General features: G+C 48.0%; 2 protein-coding genes across 4 annotated transcripts in view; one reads left to right on the top strand and one right to left on the bottom strand.

Moving 5' to 3' along the window:
• Positions 1 to 16565, bottom strand: part of LSP1 (lymphocyte specific protein 1) — a 49952-nt gene that overhangs the window by 4143 nt on the left and 29244 nt on the right. For all 3 annotated transcript variants that reach the window (XM_068944798.1, XM_068944799.1, XM_068944797.1), the window contains 7 exons: positions 14011 to 14206; positions 12906 to 13028; positions 9869 to 9912; positions 9602 to 9683; positions 9080 to 9220; positions 8159 to 8239; positions 7128 to 7239 (listed from right to left, as the gene is read on the bottom strand). In XM_068944798.1, the coding sequence (XP_068800899.1) occupies positions 7153 to 7239; positions 8159 to 8239; positions 9080 to 9220; positions 9602 to 9683; positions 9869 to 9912; positions 12906 to 13028; positions 14011 to 14206 (754 nt within the window). In that variant the 3' untranslated portion in view covers positions 7128 to 7152. The remainder of the gene's footprint in view (positions 1 to 7127; positions 7240 to 8158; positions 8240 to 9079; positions 9221 to 9601; positions 9684 to 9868; positions 9913 to 12905; positions 13029 to 14010; positions 14207 to 16565) is intronic.
• PRR33 (proline rich 33) lies at positions 983 to 2919 on the top strand. The gene has a single exon (XM_068944796.1). The coding sequence runs from the start codon at positions 1135 to 1137 to the stop codon at positions 2773 to 2775; it is 1641 nt and encodes a 546-aa protein (XP_068800897.1). The 5' UTR covers positions 983 to 1134; the 3' UTR covers positions 2776 to 2919.

Raw genomic sequence — 16565 nt, 5'->3', positions numbered from 1 at the left:
AAATGGATCTCGGTTCTCCTCTCTTTCCTCCTCAACAAGGCTGGGGAATACCAAACACCCAACTTCAGCATGACTCTTGCAACTCCTTTTCCTGGCAGCCCCCATCCAAAGATCACCAACTCCTCACAGAGACCCAAAGCCTCACTTTTCTGACAGCAGAAAAGCACAAGCCTTGGTGAGAGTAAGGAAAAAGAGGTCAGAGGCAGGGGGGAATGCTGTTACAGAGAGCTAGTGGCAGACAAAGCTGGAAGAGCACCCACACATCCTCTTGGGAGGGGCACAGCTCTGGTAGCAGGGGTTCCAGGTGCAAACCCCAATCAGAAATAGGTTGGGGTCTGCATTGGATCTTATATCCTTTTCACTGAAGACATACAGGGAGGACAGTGGCAATGCTCTCCAAGGGAAACAGGAAACTAACTTTTATCTTAAGGGCTGATAAGTGCAGAAGGCGAAGGTTGCTGTAGTGCTCGACACAGCAAGGAAACACCAGCGAGAGTCAGGCAGTGTTGTGACAAAGCATGTTCTCACCAGATAAATGCAGCTTTTAAGTATTGCATTTCACAGGGATGTCCTTCTGCCAGCTACAATCAATCAGCACTGGTATTGACTTTGACTTAAGTGACTTTTACGTAATTTATGGCTGTTATGTTGTATATAACATTGTATCAGAGTATTAATAACTGGAATTTGGAAAGCCATGAAACATTTCTAATTTGCACCTCTGGAGAATGTTTCAAAGCTTCAAAATTTCAGATCTGCTGTTTCTCTGGACATTTTGTTCCAAATCCTGCTAGAACTTGCCAAGACATGGATGTCTGGGGTCTCAAGGAGCTCCAACTTTATTTCTTGCTAATGCCAGGAGCAGGACTCCAGGTTTGGCAATACAAACTTTCCCAAATGCATCTCTAGCCCTGTCCCACCACCCTCAAGATTGGTGGAGGGTACCTTGGGAGGATGAGAAAAAACAAGTCTGATGCTCTTCTTGAAGAGGACTAACTCCATACTTGAACCTTTTGGAGGGAAGAAGAGAAGGCCTTACATAAGGATACTTAAAAAAACAGGGTCTAGCCCTGTAAGAGGCAGGTACAGGGCCAAGCCCCCATCAACTCTAAGCTTTGTGTTTTGTTACAGGAGATGACAATGCTGATAACTGTATCATCCTCCATTCAGCCTGCTCCCCTTCGCCCCCAGATTTCTCCCCCTCCCACCCTGCCAAAGCCAGGGAAGGACAACCTGCGGCTCCAGAAACTCCTGAAGAAAGCAGCCAAGAAGAACACCGTGCTAGCTTCGGAGCAAGCCAAGTCCTTTCGGTCCAGTCTCTCCCCTGTGAATGAGGCCAGCCCTGACCTGCAGCACCATGGCAGCGCTCCCCCAGCGGAGACCCCTAAAACAGCAACAGCTCCATCCATCAGCCTCCCATCCCGCTTCCCCATCAAGCCTGTCACCCACCACGTTCCCTCCCCTTTCCGCAAAAGCAAGCCTTTCACACTGACAGTCACCGAGCAAAGGCGCATTGCTGAACACCTCAGATTCACAACCTCCCCGGCAACATCCCCGCTACACAAGCCAGGCGCTCCTGAGACACCACAGCAACCTGAAGGCACAGACACTCAGCTTCCCTCTCCACGGGCCTCGTCTATATTCATTTTCCCCCAGCTTCCTTCTTCCACAACCAGTACAGAAAGGGCACCAGAGGTTACCTATATCACCAAGGTGCACACTTATTTCCACAGTGTCAAGGCACCCAAGGCTAAGATACCCACATCAGACCAGACCCAAGCAACCCGCAGCAATGAGAACAAAAGGCCACTTTCTCCAGCAGCTGAAGTGAGTCACTCCGAATCATCTCCAAGACAGATACCTGCCCCTCTCAGTGACAGCAAGACTATGGCTTCCCCTCCTACCCTGGAGCCTCATCCACTTTCTCCTGCAAAGGCAGGACCTCCTAGTGAAGCGCTCAGTCCTGTACCACACAAAGAATCTATCAAAGCCCCTTATCCCAAACCCAGCACCTCTGATGCCCACTCCAATAAGCCTGCAATCCTTGAAAGCGACACAGAGACATCTGGATCAGAGAGAGTGCCCGAGTCACCCAAGCAGCACAGTGAGACCCCAAGACCATCGACACCCAGCACTCCTTGGGGGCAAGTACCCACAGAGGCAGCAACCCCAGCACAAGCCGACACTGCGGGGGCCACCCCCACAGAAACAAAGGGAGAACATGCCATTCCCCCTCAGCTGGCCCCCAGTGTACCAAACACCAGCTCACCCCTCAAAGCTGAGCCACCACTGCCGTTGGTGGAAGAAGCAAAACCTCTTGGAGTCAATGCTAGCGGCTGGTATCGCCTCAGGAAGCACTTGATAGTGCCACCAGAGGCACCCAGCTTCCCGGAGCCTGAGCCGGCCAAGCAGGGGCAGGAGGAAGCAAGCCATGGGAAAGACAGCTCTCAAACAAGTACCACTCAAGACAGCCAGCTGGTTAAACCAAGGACCACAAGGATGTGGGATGCCATTTTATACCAGATGACAGTCAACAAGAAAAAGCAGCAAGCAGAAGAAAAAAAAGTGCAGAAGGAAGAAGGTTTCTCTTTCCCTCGCCGCTTACCCATTCTTCTACATAAACCACGCTTTGATGCCCGGAAGCTGAAGGAGCTGGCTGCCAAACCCATGACAAAGATCACCAACGTGTTTGAGGTGGGCCAGTATGGACCTAAGGTGACCGAGGAGCACACCAAGAGCTTTAACAGAATGGCAACAACATGGTCAGTCAACTGAAGCCAAGCCACTCCACCAGGCCCACATCTCTGGAGATTCCCACAGGACACCAAGCAAGAGAGCGCCTATGATCAGGTTTCCTGCCAGATGGAGCTAAGCGCAAGGAAAAAAAAATGAATAAAATAAAATCCCTCTGAGCCAGCAGCCTTGCACTGAGGGTTTAAGGGTTACTCTGTATGTATATTAACTTAAACGCATAACATACCGTATCCACAGGTCAGGAGCAAGGAAAGATAGACAAACATACATATTTTGTTTTAAAAGAGCCCACTATAAACATTGTATGCTGGGATATGGGGGAAGAGAGGAGAAGCACACAGTGAAGAGGACAAATTGCCTGTAGAAAAAACAGTTTAGAGGAAGGTGATGGAACGTGAATTTATTTTGTGTTTATTTAAGAGCAGTAGAAATCCTGGAAACAAAAGACATTGTAGGTGAGACAGCAGGAAGGAATCTGCATTGCTCCATACCTCCTCCCTATCTAGGGAGGCTCAGACTGAACCTTACACACCACCCCCTTGGCTTCTCTGCTCAAAGGGCAAGCAGAGGGCACCCTGCACTCACTTGCTTAGAGCAAGATGGAAATGTATCTGTTTATATAAGAAATGGGCAAGGGGCAACAAAGGATCTAATCCTTTCGGCTCTCAGTTTCCCTGTCTAGAAAACTGAGCATCACCATTTAAAGTCATCCTACATCAGCCTGCTAAATTTTAGTGCACAGAAGACCTACTAGGCACAGGACAGGACACAGTTTTCTTGGTGCGTGCTCTGGCCACAGATATGAGGTTGACTGCAATTTCCCCAAGCCAAATTGGAAGAAAGGGCGTGGGGAAAAGGCCACTTTTGCCTTTTTGATGCCTTCCGTTTTTGTAACAGTGCTATAAAGAAGAACTTGGTCACAGTCAAACCTTCACTGAAGTTTTCCCTTTAGTGGTAGTCTCCTTTCTTTCTGTTTTATACCCCCTTCCCTATTCCAGGGAAGGAGTTAAAAGGTAAAGTAAGCCCAAGTATCTAAAGTTTGGATTCCTCCTCCCTTCTTCTCCTCCAACCTCCAGTTTTCTGAGGAAAAGCTGGAAATAGTTGTATGGCAGAAAAGAAACACTTAGAACAACCCCAAAACAGGTCTAACCACATTGGTATCCTAAGGGATACAACACGGAAGGGCAATACCGCAAGGAAGACAGTATATTTAAGGGCTGGGCTTTCCCAGCTAAGATTTCCTTTGCTTCATAGTAGTCTTTTCATAGGGAGCAAAACTGAGTCTGATACTCCTGAGATTTCTGAGGAAAACAGACATCATTTCACTCTGTCAGGGCCTCTGAGCTAGTATAAAAGTGGTGTTTGGCAGGGAGGAGTATTTGGTAGGTTGGAAATAGATCAGCAATCAGGAGCGACTGCCAGATCAGCCTTTGCAGGATAATTCGACATGCTGCGAGACAGGGCAACAAGGAAAGGCCTACGCAGCAGCAAGAGTGCAGCTTAGGCAACGCAAAATGCCTAACGTTAATGCGGATAAAGACTACCTTACCACAATGATAAAATAGCACCTAACTGTAGAAGGGTTTCCTCCTTGCCCTGTACAGGAGGGCTATACCAGCATAAAACAACTTCACAGGTAATTGCATCCACCCTACGGGAGTTGTGGCAATAGCCCTGCTTCCAGGCTAGGGCTGGCTCGGAGGCAATCTCCTTTAACTTTCCATCTAAAGGTTTCGAAACTCCATCCCCATTTCTAACTTCTGTTGGTTGCAGCTTGAAGTCATCTGCTATTTGTGACCTTCACGAGTGGCCAAGAATTCACTCCTCGAATGAGACTCGCTCGGCTGGCAACCCTTTTGCCTCCTAGCATGCAGTAACCTCTTATCACACTTGAAGAAAGAAATCAAAGCACCAGAAACATGTACTTAAACACCACAGAAACTTACCGGTTGCCCAGGAAAAGCAGCCACACTAGAACACAGACAGATGGGCACACATACACAAGAGTCGGCGCTCACAACATCCACACTACTAGCATCAAACCAAACTGATACTGATTGCAGCCGAGCATGAATTTGGACAGAGGGGACTGTTTCTGAAGCAACAGTGTTTTAACCCATCTTGTCCCACAACAGCTGTGACCCAGAACAAACCAGCAACTTGCACGTATGGTGACGAGGAAAGGTCCTTGGGTGCCTGCTGGTTCAGTGAGTCGGGCATCCCACCAGGCTGCCTTCCCAGGCGCAGGCAGAGAGGTCCGCTCACAGCAAGAGCGGTGCCCACCACGGGAACTAGAGGAAGGAAGATCTGACTGCATGGCTTAGCCTTCTGTGCTGAGAGAGACAGGCAGAAGCACAAAGCAGGTCCCATGAGGACCACAGAGCAGACTCAGGCACAAGGACGGAGACAAGCGAACAGATGCCCAGAGGCAACAGGAGGTCCCTGCCTCAGGCTTCACGTTAGGAGCCTTTGCAGCATGTTGCAGCCAGCGCTGAGCAGGCTGAACAAGGGAAGGAGAACACCACTGGGCACAGGTTTAGGTTGTTATTCAACGTCAGACAGCCTCAGGCCATCAGCAAGAGCCTAAACTGCCTCTTAAGAGGAAAAGCTTTTGCTCCACAGCCTGCTCAGAGGGCACGCAGCTCAGAGAGGGAGAGGAAAGAAAAACTGTACCTGTCCTCAAGCAACTAGAAAGCTAATGAGGGTGGTGCTAAGTGAGTGACAGCAGGGTGAACCAGGAGGGTTTTGGAGCAGAAAGGCAAGGATATAGGGATTGGTAGTGGGAGAAAAAGAGGAACATAGTTAACAGAGCAGTAGAGGAGTAGGAAGGAAGAGTCTGGGGAGCAAGGACCTCTCAGCATATCAAACAGCCAGCTAACAACCCAAGAATAGAAACCAGCCCAAATGCTCAAGCTATTCCAGTCCTTTTTGCTATTTGCAGCCAGAGAAATCATTTCTTGTGAGTAAGCCCATAGGACATCACAGCTGTGCAGTGGCCATCTCAGGTACTGGGCAGATCCTAGAGGACGCTCTGTTACAGCCACTAGCCTCTCAAGAAAGGCCAGCACCTAGAGCTGTTTCCTCTGACCTGCTCACAGAAACTCAGGTAGGGCAAACAAAACCTGCTAAGATGCTTGCTGTTAAAAATCAAAGCTCAATAGGATCCCATTTGGTGCATCAAAACAGATTTCGGAAGGAAGAAGGGGACTGTTCAAAGAGAAGACTTTGGTTTCTGGAAAAAACAGCCAGAGAAGCAAGCGGAGGATACAGTCCTGCAGGCCCCTCCTTCATTATATCTAGAAAATGTAATTATGGACAGACTTGGGCTTGTTCTGCTGCCCATCTCAAAGGGGCCTTCAAGAGAGCTTCTTTCCTAAAGGAGTGCACAAAGGAGTGCGGGGGGTGGAAATGTTGCACTTGGAAGTCAGCTCCCTGGAAAAAAAATAAAGAACACAGTCCCAGAAGGATTCAGAAACAAAGAAGGTGCTTTGTAGCAGAAAGAGCTATTTATAAGCTTGGCTATGAAATAAAGTTTTTATTATTGTAGAAAAAGGGGGGGGGGGGAAGGAAAAAAATAAAGCTTGTTTCCCTCCCCGCCCAACATCCTGTCCTCTCACAGTGCCAGATGCTGCCCAGTTGGATCCAACCGGTTATCACATCCCTCTATGCCAATTCCTCCTTTCTGCCACAACCCCCTCTCATCCATTCAAGATGACACCAGAATATCCATTAACACAAGCACAATAAGGGCGCACGATCCAAAGACCATTTCAAGAGGGTCCAAAGACAGCCTCCAGGCTTTGCCTTCCCCCCTTGCTACGTATCAGCACATGGTCCTTTCCGCTCTGTTGGTCTACCCAGTATGGCAGATGTTCATTTCCCCCCCTGCTACAACCCTACTGTGGACCAATTCCAAGAGGTCACTGAAATCATTACAAGTTTTTCCCCTAATTAATTCAGTAAATCATTGAATTAGACCCTGGAAACATCCAGGTCTCAGGACTATATAAGCCCCTAGGCTCAGCAGGAATGACCTCCAGCTAGTACTTCTCTTTACAGCATAAGAGACCACAAGAACAAACATTAGAGATTGTTCCTCTGAACAAGCAAAAGGAAACCCATCTTCAGCAAAACAGTGTTAGCAAACTACAAACAGGTATCCAGCTTCCTATCAGTATCAGAAAGTTTAAGAAATAAAAATAAAAAAAGAGAGAAGTCCCACTTCCCTCCAGCTCAGGAGGACAGAAACAAGGCTCCAGCTGTTATCATATGGTACCTTGCAATTCATCCAAGTTTAGCTAGCAGAAACACAAACATCTCACCAGAATAGTACCAGGAGTTTATTATGCAGCACAAGGTCATAACTAACCTACCTGGTTAACAGGTTCTCCAGGCATGTTACTGCTCTGTCGCATCATCTATCAGCACTTTCTTGTACTGGCCGTGGCCTGTTGCAACAAACTTATACTTTTTCCCAGGAGTGGACTGAACAGGACAGAAAGAAATAGCCAGAGTCAGCATTTTCCCTTCTCAGATGGGCAGTCAAGATCAAATACCCAAAGCTAGAGGAGCACGTGAGAATCTCTAACTTTCTATTATTTAGGGCAGTTATTAGCCAGCACTGCCACTTATAATCCCAGAGGACTTTGAGACAGCCACTGCCTATGGTGCACTCCCCTTCTGCCCCTTCCACAAACTCCTTGCATAGACAGAAAGACAGACCATTTGCTTCTGGAAACGTAAGGCAATACAGCAGGTGTAGCACACATAATAGGGAAGGGAAGATGCAATGCAGGGTGTTGCGGGGAGAGGGCTCATCGAAGAGCCCTCCAAGCAGGGCTCTGCAGGGTTGCTTTCACCCATGCAAGTACCAGTTTAATGTACTGCGTACTGGCAGCAGTACTATCAAAGAGCATCTGCAGACAATATACTTTGATCTCCCTCTCAGCCTGGAGAATTAGAGCAGCAGCTGCTTCTTGCATTTTCATATGCATTCCCACAAACACATCACTGGCCACAAAACCCCAAATCCATCTGCAAATGCTGATACTGTCTTAGGTTGAGTTCCACTTAATTTTGGCTGTTTCTTTGTAATCTCAAGATTAAGAGGTGTAACAAGAGCAAAGTCAATCATACCTGCAGTTCAATGTTAGCCTGGAAAAACAGGGTTCCCAACCCACTACCTGGGAACAATATGCTATTCAAGAGACCTTCCAATATTACTAGCTATAACATGATTTTTACCATTATCTATATTAAGACTATAGCAGCTAAGTATTAGGAAAAGCTCTCATAGTCTAGGTATGCAAATGCTTTGATGGATACAGGCAACCTCTGTCCATATAGACCCTTTCTTTTTCACAAAAGAGGAAGTACTTTAGTACTTGCTCAAGTACTAACTTACCTTGATATTGGTCTCAGGTTTGGGATTGCCCTTCTGTTCCCAAAGGCTTCTTTTACTCATGATGTCTCCAGCCACAATATCCTGAGAAGAGGTTATTCTCATTACCCTTCGCTGGCAATACTGCTGAACATGCTTTTGTTCACATCCCTTTCAAACCCACATATCTGGCCTCTTAATATATTAATGTTACATTGTCTGACTTATGGCTAAAACCCAAGACTATGAAAACTTCTTCCTACTCCCAATATATCTTAGGTTTTCCCCTCTCTCACTCTCTTCCACAGAGGACTAGATCAGAGATCCAAGATGTTTATTTTCTTAAATTTGTTAACTATTTAAGACATGTTAACATCAAGGCACTGTTACGTGAAAGGAATTTTTCTCAGATAAACAAGATTTGCAGACCATGTGTTACAGAATCACCCTAACTTTCAGGGGCCAGAAAATGAAATTACTAAGCAAGCAATACACAGTATTCTTTGCATTTTCCAGGTTTACAAGATTTATCATCGCAATGCCAGACCCAGCTTAGCACTCAACAACTGGAGTTCAGTCAAGTCCCCGCAATAAAAGTCACACCGTTTCCCCACCAGCTGAATTCATTCCTGTTTCAAAACAGAGGCTCAACCAGCTTCAGAGATTTTCCTAGCTCTACCACCGAGGAACAATGCAGAACTCTAGCAGAGATGAATCTAAGCTCCGAGGTACAAGGTTTTAGATGCTGATAAATGGGACCGAGTCCCTAATATCAAGGCTTTTAGAGCCCTGGCTCCATGCTGTGTGCAGCTGGTTAGCACAACCAACAAGCCATATAAACAGGCTTACGTTACACTCATACAGAGGAAAGCATAACACACATTGCATGTGAAGGTCAACTCCTTTTCTCCTGCACAGACAGGGCAGGTCATGCAAGTGCCTTACCTTACAGGTTGGTGACTTCATGGAGGACTGAGCTGCAACCTCTCCAGTCTCCCAGAGGCTTTTAGTACTGGCTACCACCATGCTTGTGGTGGGAATGTCAAGGGACGGTTGTCGGACGGGTTTTGGAGCCTTTGTGGATGTCTGAAAAAAATAAATGGAGAATAAACACCATCAGCAAAATTCTCAGCTCCAAGCATGTATTTTCTCTGTAATTGAAAGTCCTCAGGGATGACGGGATGTGAACAGAGACTTGAAGGGCCTTGCTATTCCCTGCCAGATGTTTTCACTCAGTAGTCAGGGAACATGAGGAAACAAGGATGTGGTGGTTCACTGAAAAAATCTAGAAATCATGGAAATTTCTAGAGATAGGTGACAGGGCTGCTCCTATCCAAGGAGAGGCAACTTGATTGTCACCTCACAGACGGCAGGGATAAGCAGCAGGCCAGGAGAACGATGCCTTGCAAAGAGGGCTCCTTGGAGGGTGGGGACAGAGAGCTGGGCCAGTGCTATACAGCCACTCACCTCAATGGCCTGCGTGTATTGCTCCAGTCTATCATCTATCTTCGACACGGGAAGGGGAGGCTGGGTCTTCTTTATGCTATTACTGGAAAGAACAGAGAGGAATAAGGTGATCCCCTTGTGGGAAGTATCCTGGAACCTCAGGCAGGATTTTTGAGGGCCACAGGCAGTCTGTCACTGCTGCCTGCTCTCACAGGGATGCCTGAGGGCATCCCCGACTTGAAACAAGGGGTCTGCTTTACCCTAACTCCCCAGCAACCCTAGAGATACCTTTTCTTTATTGAGCGGTTCAGCGATTCAGTTCTGTCCGTGATCTAAAGTGGGAAAAAGACGACAAAAATATTACTTCTCCATGGACCTTGGATGGATGTGCATCACCTTGGCCGAGCATAGCACTTTCCTTTTCTGCTCCCTCACCCAAGTTTCTGCTCCCACACCAAATTTTGAGCAGAAATGCCTCGCTCAATCCTGTATTCCCACCCAGGCCAGACGGTGAACATCCCTTCTACTTTTTGGTTTTGGTGGTAGGCGAGAGGAATCCCTCTCAAAAGCTCCAGTACACAGAGGCAGCAACCAATTTCAGGGGTAAACCAACATGCAATTTGGCTGACAGCTCAAGCAGCAGCTACAGCCACTGTCTCTAACCCTGCTGTTCAAAGACCAGGTATCTTCTCTCAGACACCTGGTTTCCTTGCCATACACAAGGGAGACAAAGCGGCAGGTGAGGAAGGGCAAGGAAAAAAGCTAGAGGCACTGCCAGCCAAGGCTGCAGAGGAGCCAAGCGCGAGAACAGCACAGGCACGAGTTACAGCAGCTTATCCACACCAGACAGGGCAATTTAGCACTTGGAGCTTCTTGCAAGGCATCTCTTCAAGGCAAGCCATCAGGGAGGAGAGTTTTGCACAAGGTGCTCCTGTGCCCCATGCAAGAATTGTTTGACAGGAAGGCAAACAAATACTTCACAACCACTGAAAAAAGCTGAAGCGTTGCTAAACCTCACAGCTCTTTCACGGCCCCAGAAAACAAGAACACAGAGACAAAAAAAAAAATCACTTTCAAGTCAAAGGACAGCATATTTTTTAAGCAGCAAGTCCTACAGAGCCAAGGACTGGCAACCAAGTAATAAAGAGCCATCCCCCTGTATATCAGGGCCTGTACGATGGGAAACATTACCTACCTGTCAACAGATAAAAAGCAGTGCTAAACAGTCATTTTAAGGAGCTTTCAGTAAGCCGATGCTAAGTTTTAACTAGTCAGAAGACAAGGCAGTATCAGAGAGAGGACACGTTCAACAGCAGCACAGAAGAGTGCAAGGCTCACTAGAGGAGAGCACAGCAATCAAACTACACCTGGGCTAACAGAGACGTGCTCAGGAGAATTGCTCTGCTGGGTCCTAAGGCAGCAGCGTGACATACATCCCACCAGCAAGCAGTTTGCACTTGGCAGGCTGTCTGCCTGCTGGCAGCTTGCTCCTTCAGACAGCACAGGAGGAACAGGTGCTTGCTGCTGAGCCATGACTTTGGAGCCTGGGTCCTCACCCTCCACTTGCCCACCCCTCCGGGCCATTGGCAGGCAGGGTGGCACTGGGGTACCGGGGCACGTGAACAGGCAAAGGAGTTATGTGTTCCTCTGGCTGAAAGCACTTTCCAGTGCCAGAAGAAACCACAGTTGCTTGTTCAGCCAGCATCAAAACTCAGAGCTCACAAGCAGCCTGGGACAAAAACAGGGCTGGAACAAGGCTTCTCACCCGCTCCCACACATCCATTTTGGCCTTTGGACTGCACTGGCCTTCTGGACCCAAATGCCCCATTAAGATACAACTCAGTATCTGCCTGCCTCAGATTTGTAGCTGGCCTTCACAAGCCACACTTGGCAGGGAGTGACATCCCACTGCAGAAGCTCTTGCCTTTCCGCTGGAATCAGTATTTCTACTGAGTAATCCAAAGCTAAAACGCCTTCTTGATGGTCAACTTTTTAAATTCTTAACGTTCACATAAAACCCTACTAGCTGGAACGTAAAGATCCTCCTTTCTTTGGAAAGGTCCCAAGTTCATATTTTTCCTGAACGGCTTGACATTCAGCTTCGTGTATTCATAAGCTCTGACATCACTATTATAAAAAAAAAAAGACTATATTTCTAACCCTTTCCCTAGGCTAATCCTAGCAACAGCAGTTAAGCTCAGAACCAGGAAGCTATGTGTGTTTTGGGGCTGCAATGCCGAAAGCTTCAGCACATAAAAGGCATTGGAAGAGTTTCCCCAAATTTCCCCACTGGTCCCTCTCTGGGGATCTGCTTTGGCCACTCCCACCCCACTTTCAAACCTGACACTAGCATGTGGCCTGCATCCAAACCCTCTTACTCCCCTCGTTTTATTTGATTTTAAAAGGCCTCTCCATAGAGAGCAGGAATCTGAAGGTGATAGATGATGAAACCTCCTTCTTGCTACTTATTTCCTGTTGCAAGAAGCAGCACTCTCAATTCTCCCTGCCCAGGAAATATTGACTAAGAAACAAATAGTGCAGATCTGAATGCAAGAAAGCAAGGATAACACCAGCAGCAGGTTAACAGGCCACCTGGAGTCCTCACCATTTCCCCCAGTGGTGATATCAGCAAGCTTACTGCCGAGAGGGAAAGACAAAAAGCCATACACTACAGAAACCACTTATCTGCATCTATTGCATTTAAAGGCACATGCACAGAACTAAGGATTTGTACCAAATGCAACAGAAGTCACAAGAGGCAAGTCAGGTGTTGTCAAAATTTGAAGTTTCACACGACTGACAGATCTGGGTAGGAAAGGACAAGTGGTTTCAGAGATCAGGAATCCAATTCTGTTTAAAAAAAAATTTCAGTGATACTTTCTGATTTTATTCCGAGCTAGGTAGGGAAATTCACGTTTTTTTCTTGGAAGGGAAGCTTAGTTTTCCTCACCAAATAAGACACATAACTTAATCAAATTCACAAGCTTAAGGTACATACATCTTCCTTACTATTACAGTGTTCCCTGGAGTCTTCACTGAACTTTAGAGATTCACGGTGATTGGCAACGCATACACAGACAGCTAGAGACAGTTGTGGCCTCAGACAGTTTACAGGTCAGGTAGACAAAGTAGGAGGACAGGAGTTTCCATTTTACAAACAAGGCAGATGAGGCAGACAGATTAAGTGATTTGTCCAAGTCTGCAGCAGAAGTGGAAACAGAATTCGCACCCTACGTTACCACAGCCTCATCTTCCCCCGTTGTTAATCACATGCCCTAGGATAACATTGGTGACCGCCCTCCAGCCCGGCCTCGGGAACACACACCTTCGTGGAACACACCGCAGCGTGGTCAGCGCCCAGCTCCTCCTCTTCCAGGCTGCTGGGGCTTGGAGCTTTCTGGCGTTTTTCTGGCGTTTCCTCCTCTTCGTTTCTCCTCCTCTTCTTTTCCTGAGTGCAGAGAATGAACAAGCCAGGAAGTGAGCTGGTCAAAACGCTTCTTACAACAAAAGTGATTTCCCCCCACCGCCCTTTTTCCCAGGCTTACTCCCTTACACTAAATAAACACTCAAGCACAAAAACTTTGAGTTCACATCATCTCATTTCGAAACATCCAGGAAGAACCTCATGTGTGAGTTGAGAGAGAAGGAAAAAACCCACAGAGAAATTTGGCAGGTTCAAGGTTCCAGAATGACATGGAAAGGAGTCCTTGCATCAGTTACAAAAGGCTTCTTCCCGCTGTTGAGCGCGAAACATGAATTTCTCATTTAGAGGAGAGCAAGAGAGAGAGCGAGAGAAGCTGCTTTTAGAATAAAGCGCTGCAAAGTCACATACGCAGTCCAAATGTAAAAGCCCACAATGGCTACAGCAAGTCAAAATCCATTTACAACAAAAGATTTGAAGCTCAGCAACCTAAGATATTTGCACACAGCTCAAGTTCCAACTTCGCCTCTCTCATTTATCCGGAATTACACCTGGCTGAAAGAGCCAAGATAGACAACCTCAGCAGGGAGCAAGGCAAGATTTGCTGATACATCAAGCCAAAGTCCTTCAAAGGTGAAACAAAGGTTGGCAAAGACAACAAAAGTAGTAAAACTAAGAGTTGAGGACCCCTAAAGAGATAGTCACAGTTTACAAAACCATAGGAAAAATAACAGCACTTCCTTCTTGGTATTTGCATGGGCATGAATAAGCCACTACGAACTCTGAGAGTAGATACGTCACCCTAGCAAGGGGGACAGGTTGCCCACAGTGACACCCCAGCAACACACAGAGGTAAGAATGGGACAGGCCCCATGTTATACCATGTCTACAGAGGCCTATCGCCCATCAATGTAAAGTTCATGGGTGAGCAGAGTTTCTCAGCAGCCCCCAGGCCTGGCCCTCCCACCAGCCCTATGAAGGGGAACAGGCCAGCTCCTCCTGATCCAACCTCCTGCTCAGCTCTCTCCTCTTCCTGTTGCTCTTGGACATCTTCTTCCACATGGCACAGCCTCTCCTCCTCCCTCACCACCATATTCTCCTCCTGGGTCTCCTCTAGGCTTTCCTGATTTAGCTGGATCTGCTCCAGTTTGACTTCAGCTTCCCTCACACCACCGTCCTCTTCTTCATACGACTGTCGTGGAGACCTAGACATGGGGGAAAAGAAGTCAGAGAAGCGAACGTTGTTAAGAACCTACAGACACTGTCAGGTGCCTCAGACCTCTAGAAACCCAGTTTTATCATTCCCCCAAGTATACAACTGCTGGGTGTTTTAAATCAGGGCTTATAGTCACTTCCACAGTCCTGTCTAGGTTCCCGGCTAGACATAAGAGCAGTCACATCACACGGCTGCTAGCGCCGGCCACACACAGGCCTAGGAGAACCCAGCAAAAAGCAGCACCAAAGCAACCAGGGTCACCAAGAGCCTTGCTGTGGGTAAAGATTACAATGGGTTTTTTTTTTTTAAACAAACTCCTATAGGTCTCAGAGCCTGCAGAGAGGAGACCCACTAGTACTTTTAAGTGATCAGAATTGCAAAAGCAGAACAGCCCACACACTGGGACACACAGTCCGTGGGAGCAGACACGTAACCCCAGAGCTCTCACTGCCTCATGGTTTTACACCAGGATGTTATTGCCATCTCATGTTCCCTGGCTAGAGAATACCTTTCTCCTCCCACCCATTTCTTAGAAAATTGCCTGGCTTGCAACTGCAGCTGCGGGTCCTCTGACAGCAAGGCTAGAAAGCTGGCTAGCAGGCAGCTGCTGGAGCACAGGGGTGACTCACTGCTTCTGCCTCACCATCCAGCCCCAAAACATGGGAAAAGTTCAAACTGCAGTTTTTCACCCAGCTCTCTGCTGCTAGCAAGGCAGTTCACAGTCACCTTCCAGCCCCCCTCACTGACCACACAGGGGAAAAAGCAGCTGCCTATGCTGGCCTTGCTCAAGCCCCTCAAGACAGTAAGGTCACTCACAGCAAGCAGGCTCTCAGGGCTCTACAGCTACCTTCTGTAACCAAGGTGCCTCAGCCAGCAATGCCTACGGCTAAAGGGCAAGCCTGTATTAAACAGTTGGGCCAACAGACAAGACACAGCATATTGGTTGCCTTTATAAGACAGCAGCTCTGTACAGACACCAGCAGCTCTGTACAGCTCCCTTTACATCATCACAAAGGCAGCAGGCACATCCCAGCTCTCATCTTCTCACACATGACTGCAGGGACCCAGATCACCCCCCACAAAGGGGCACAACACCCGATACAAAAGGAAAATCTGCCTTAGCACCAGGGACCTCAGAGGATGCACAGGTCCTTTGAGCACCATCCAGCAAAAACTAGCCACCTCCAGTCCCTCAGTCACAGCTACAGCCTAAACACCGATCACAAGAAAAACAGAGTTTGCTCCCTATCCAGGTTAAGTAGGAAAGAGCAGAGCTGGGAAACCCTGGCCACAGCACTGCTTCATTCAACATGGAGAGTCAAAACCAGAAACACAACCTACCCGTGCCTCCCAGAGCCCTCCAAGCTTTTTCTCCAGTGATGCAGAGGACCAAGGGCAAAGCTGCCAAATAGACTTTCTAGGACACAACCACTGGTTGGGGGCAACCTCAGCTTTCACAAAGCACTCCCCTCACAGCAAACCCACACAGCACAACTCGCTCCTGCTCCTGCTCCTGCTCCTGCTCCTGCTCCTGCTCCTGCTCCTGCTCCTGCTCCTGCTCCTGCTCCTGCTCCTGCTCCTGCTCCTAACCAGCCTCCCACCAAAAGCCACTGGCTTTAAGGCACCACCCCTCTCCGATGGGCTTCCCCTGCCCCAGGTGCCCCACTGCTGACTTCTGATTGCTGCCCCAGCCCGGACAATCAGCCCTGCTCTTAGGAGCTCCAGCAACGTCTGTGGGCTTGCAGCTGTGAAGGGGGAAGGTAAAGCTTCCCGATTGATTTAGATACAGCATTTGGAAAAAGAAAGTTGAGTCGAGCTCTATTTATCTGCTCAGCAGTAAATATTAATCTTACACATTTTTTTTCAGCCTTGTATATAAAGAAGAGGCTGTATCTTCGCAGGACAAAATTCCCTGTAAAATCGAACTACATAGAGAGCCAACTCACAGAGCTCAAGTACAGGTACACAGCGTCCAAGGGAAGTACTTAAGGCAGGATTTGGCCCCGAACTTCTGGGTAGCGACTGAAGAGCCTGCAAACAAGCACCACTCGGGGATCTCTGCTGCCTGTTTTCCATTGCTGAAAGAGGAGTCAAGCGCAAGGTGGGCTGGGGCCATAACACCCACTATGCTGACATGAGCCAGGAAGCAGCAATAACTTAGAACAGCTTTTTAGGCTGCCTGGGTTATGTTAGAGGCCATTTCAGCCCCTGCAGCAGCTCAGGTGGCTTAAATCCACTGTTGTCGCTCCTCCAAATCCAGGCCTCCTGGCAGCCTGCCACTGCTGCGAGTGCAAAGCTGAATCCAAACGTCCCGGACACCCGGGGCAATCCCGCAGTCCGTTTCTCCG

This window comes from Struthio camelus, chromosome 5 (genome assembly GCF_040807025.1).
Source record: "Struthio camelus isolate bStrCam1 chromosome 5, bStrCam1.hap1, whole genome shotgun sequence".
NCBI classification, from domain to species: domain Eukaryota; kingdom Metazoa; phylum Chordata; class Aves; order Struthioniformes; family Struthionidae; genus Struthio; species Struthio camelus.
Note: the sequence above shows the minus strand (reverse complement) of the source record. Positions and strands in the feature narration are given on the sequence as shown.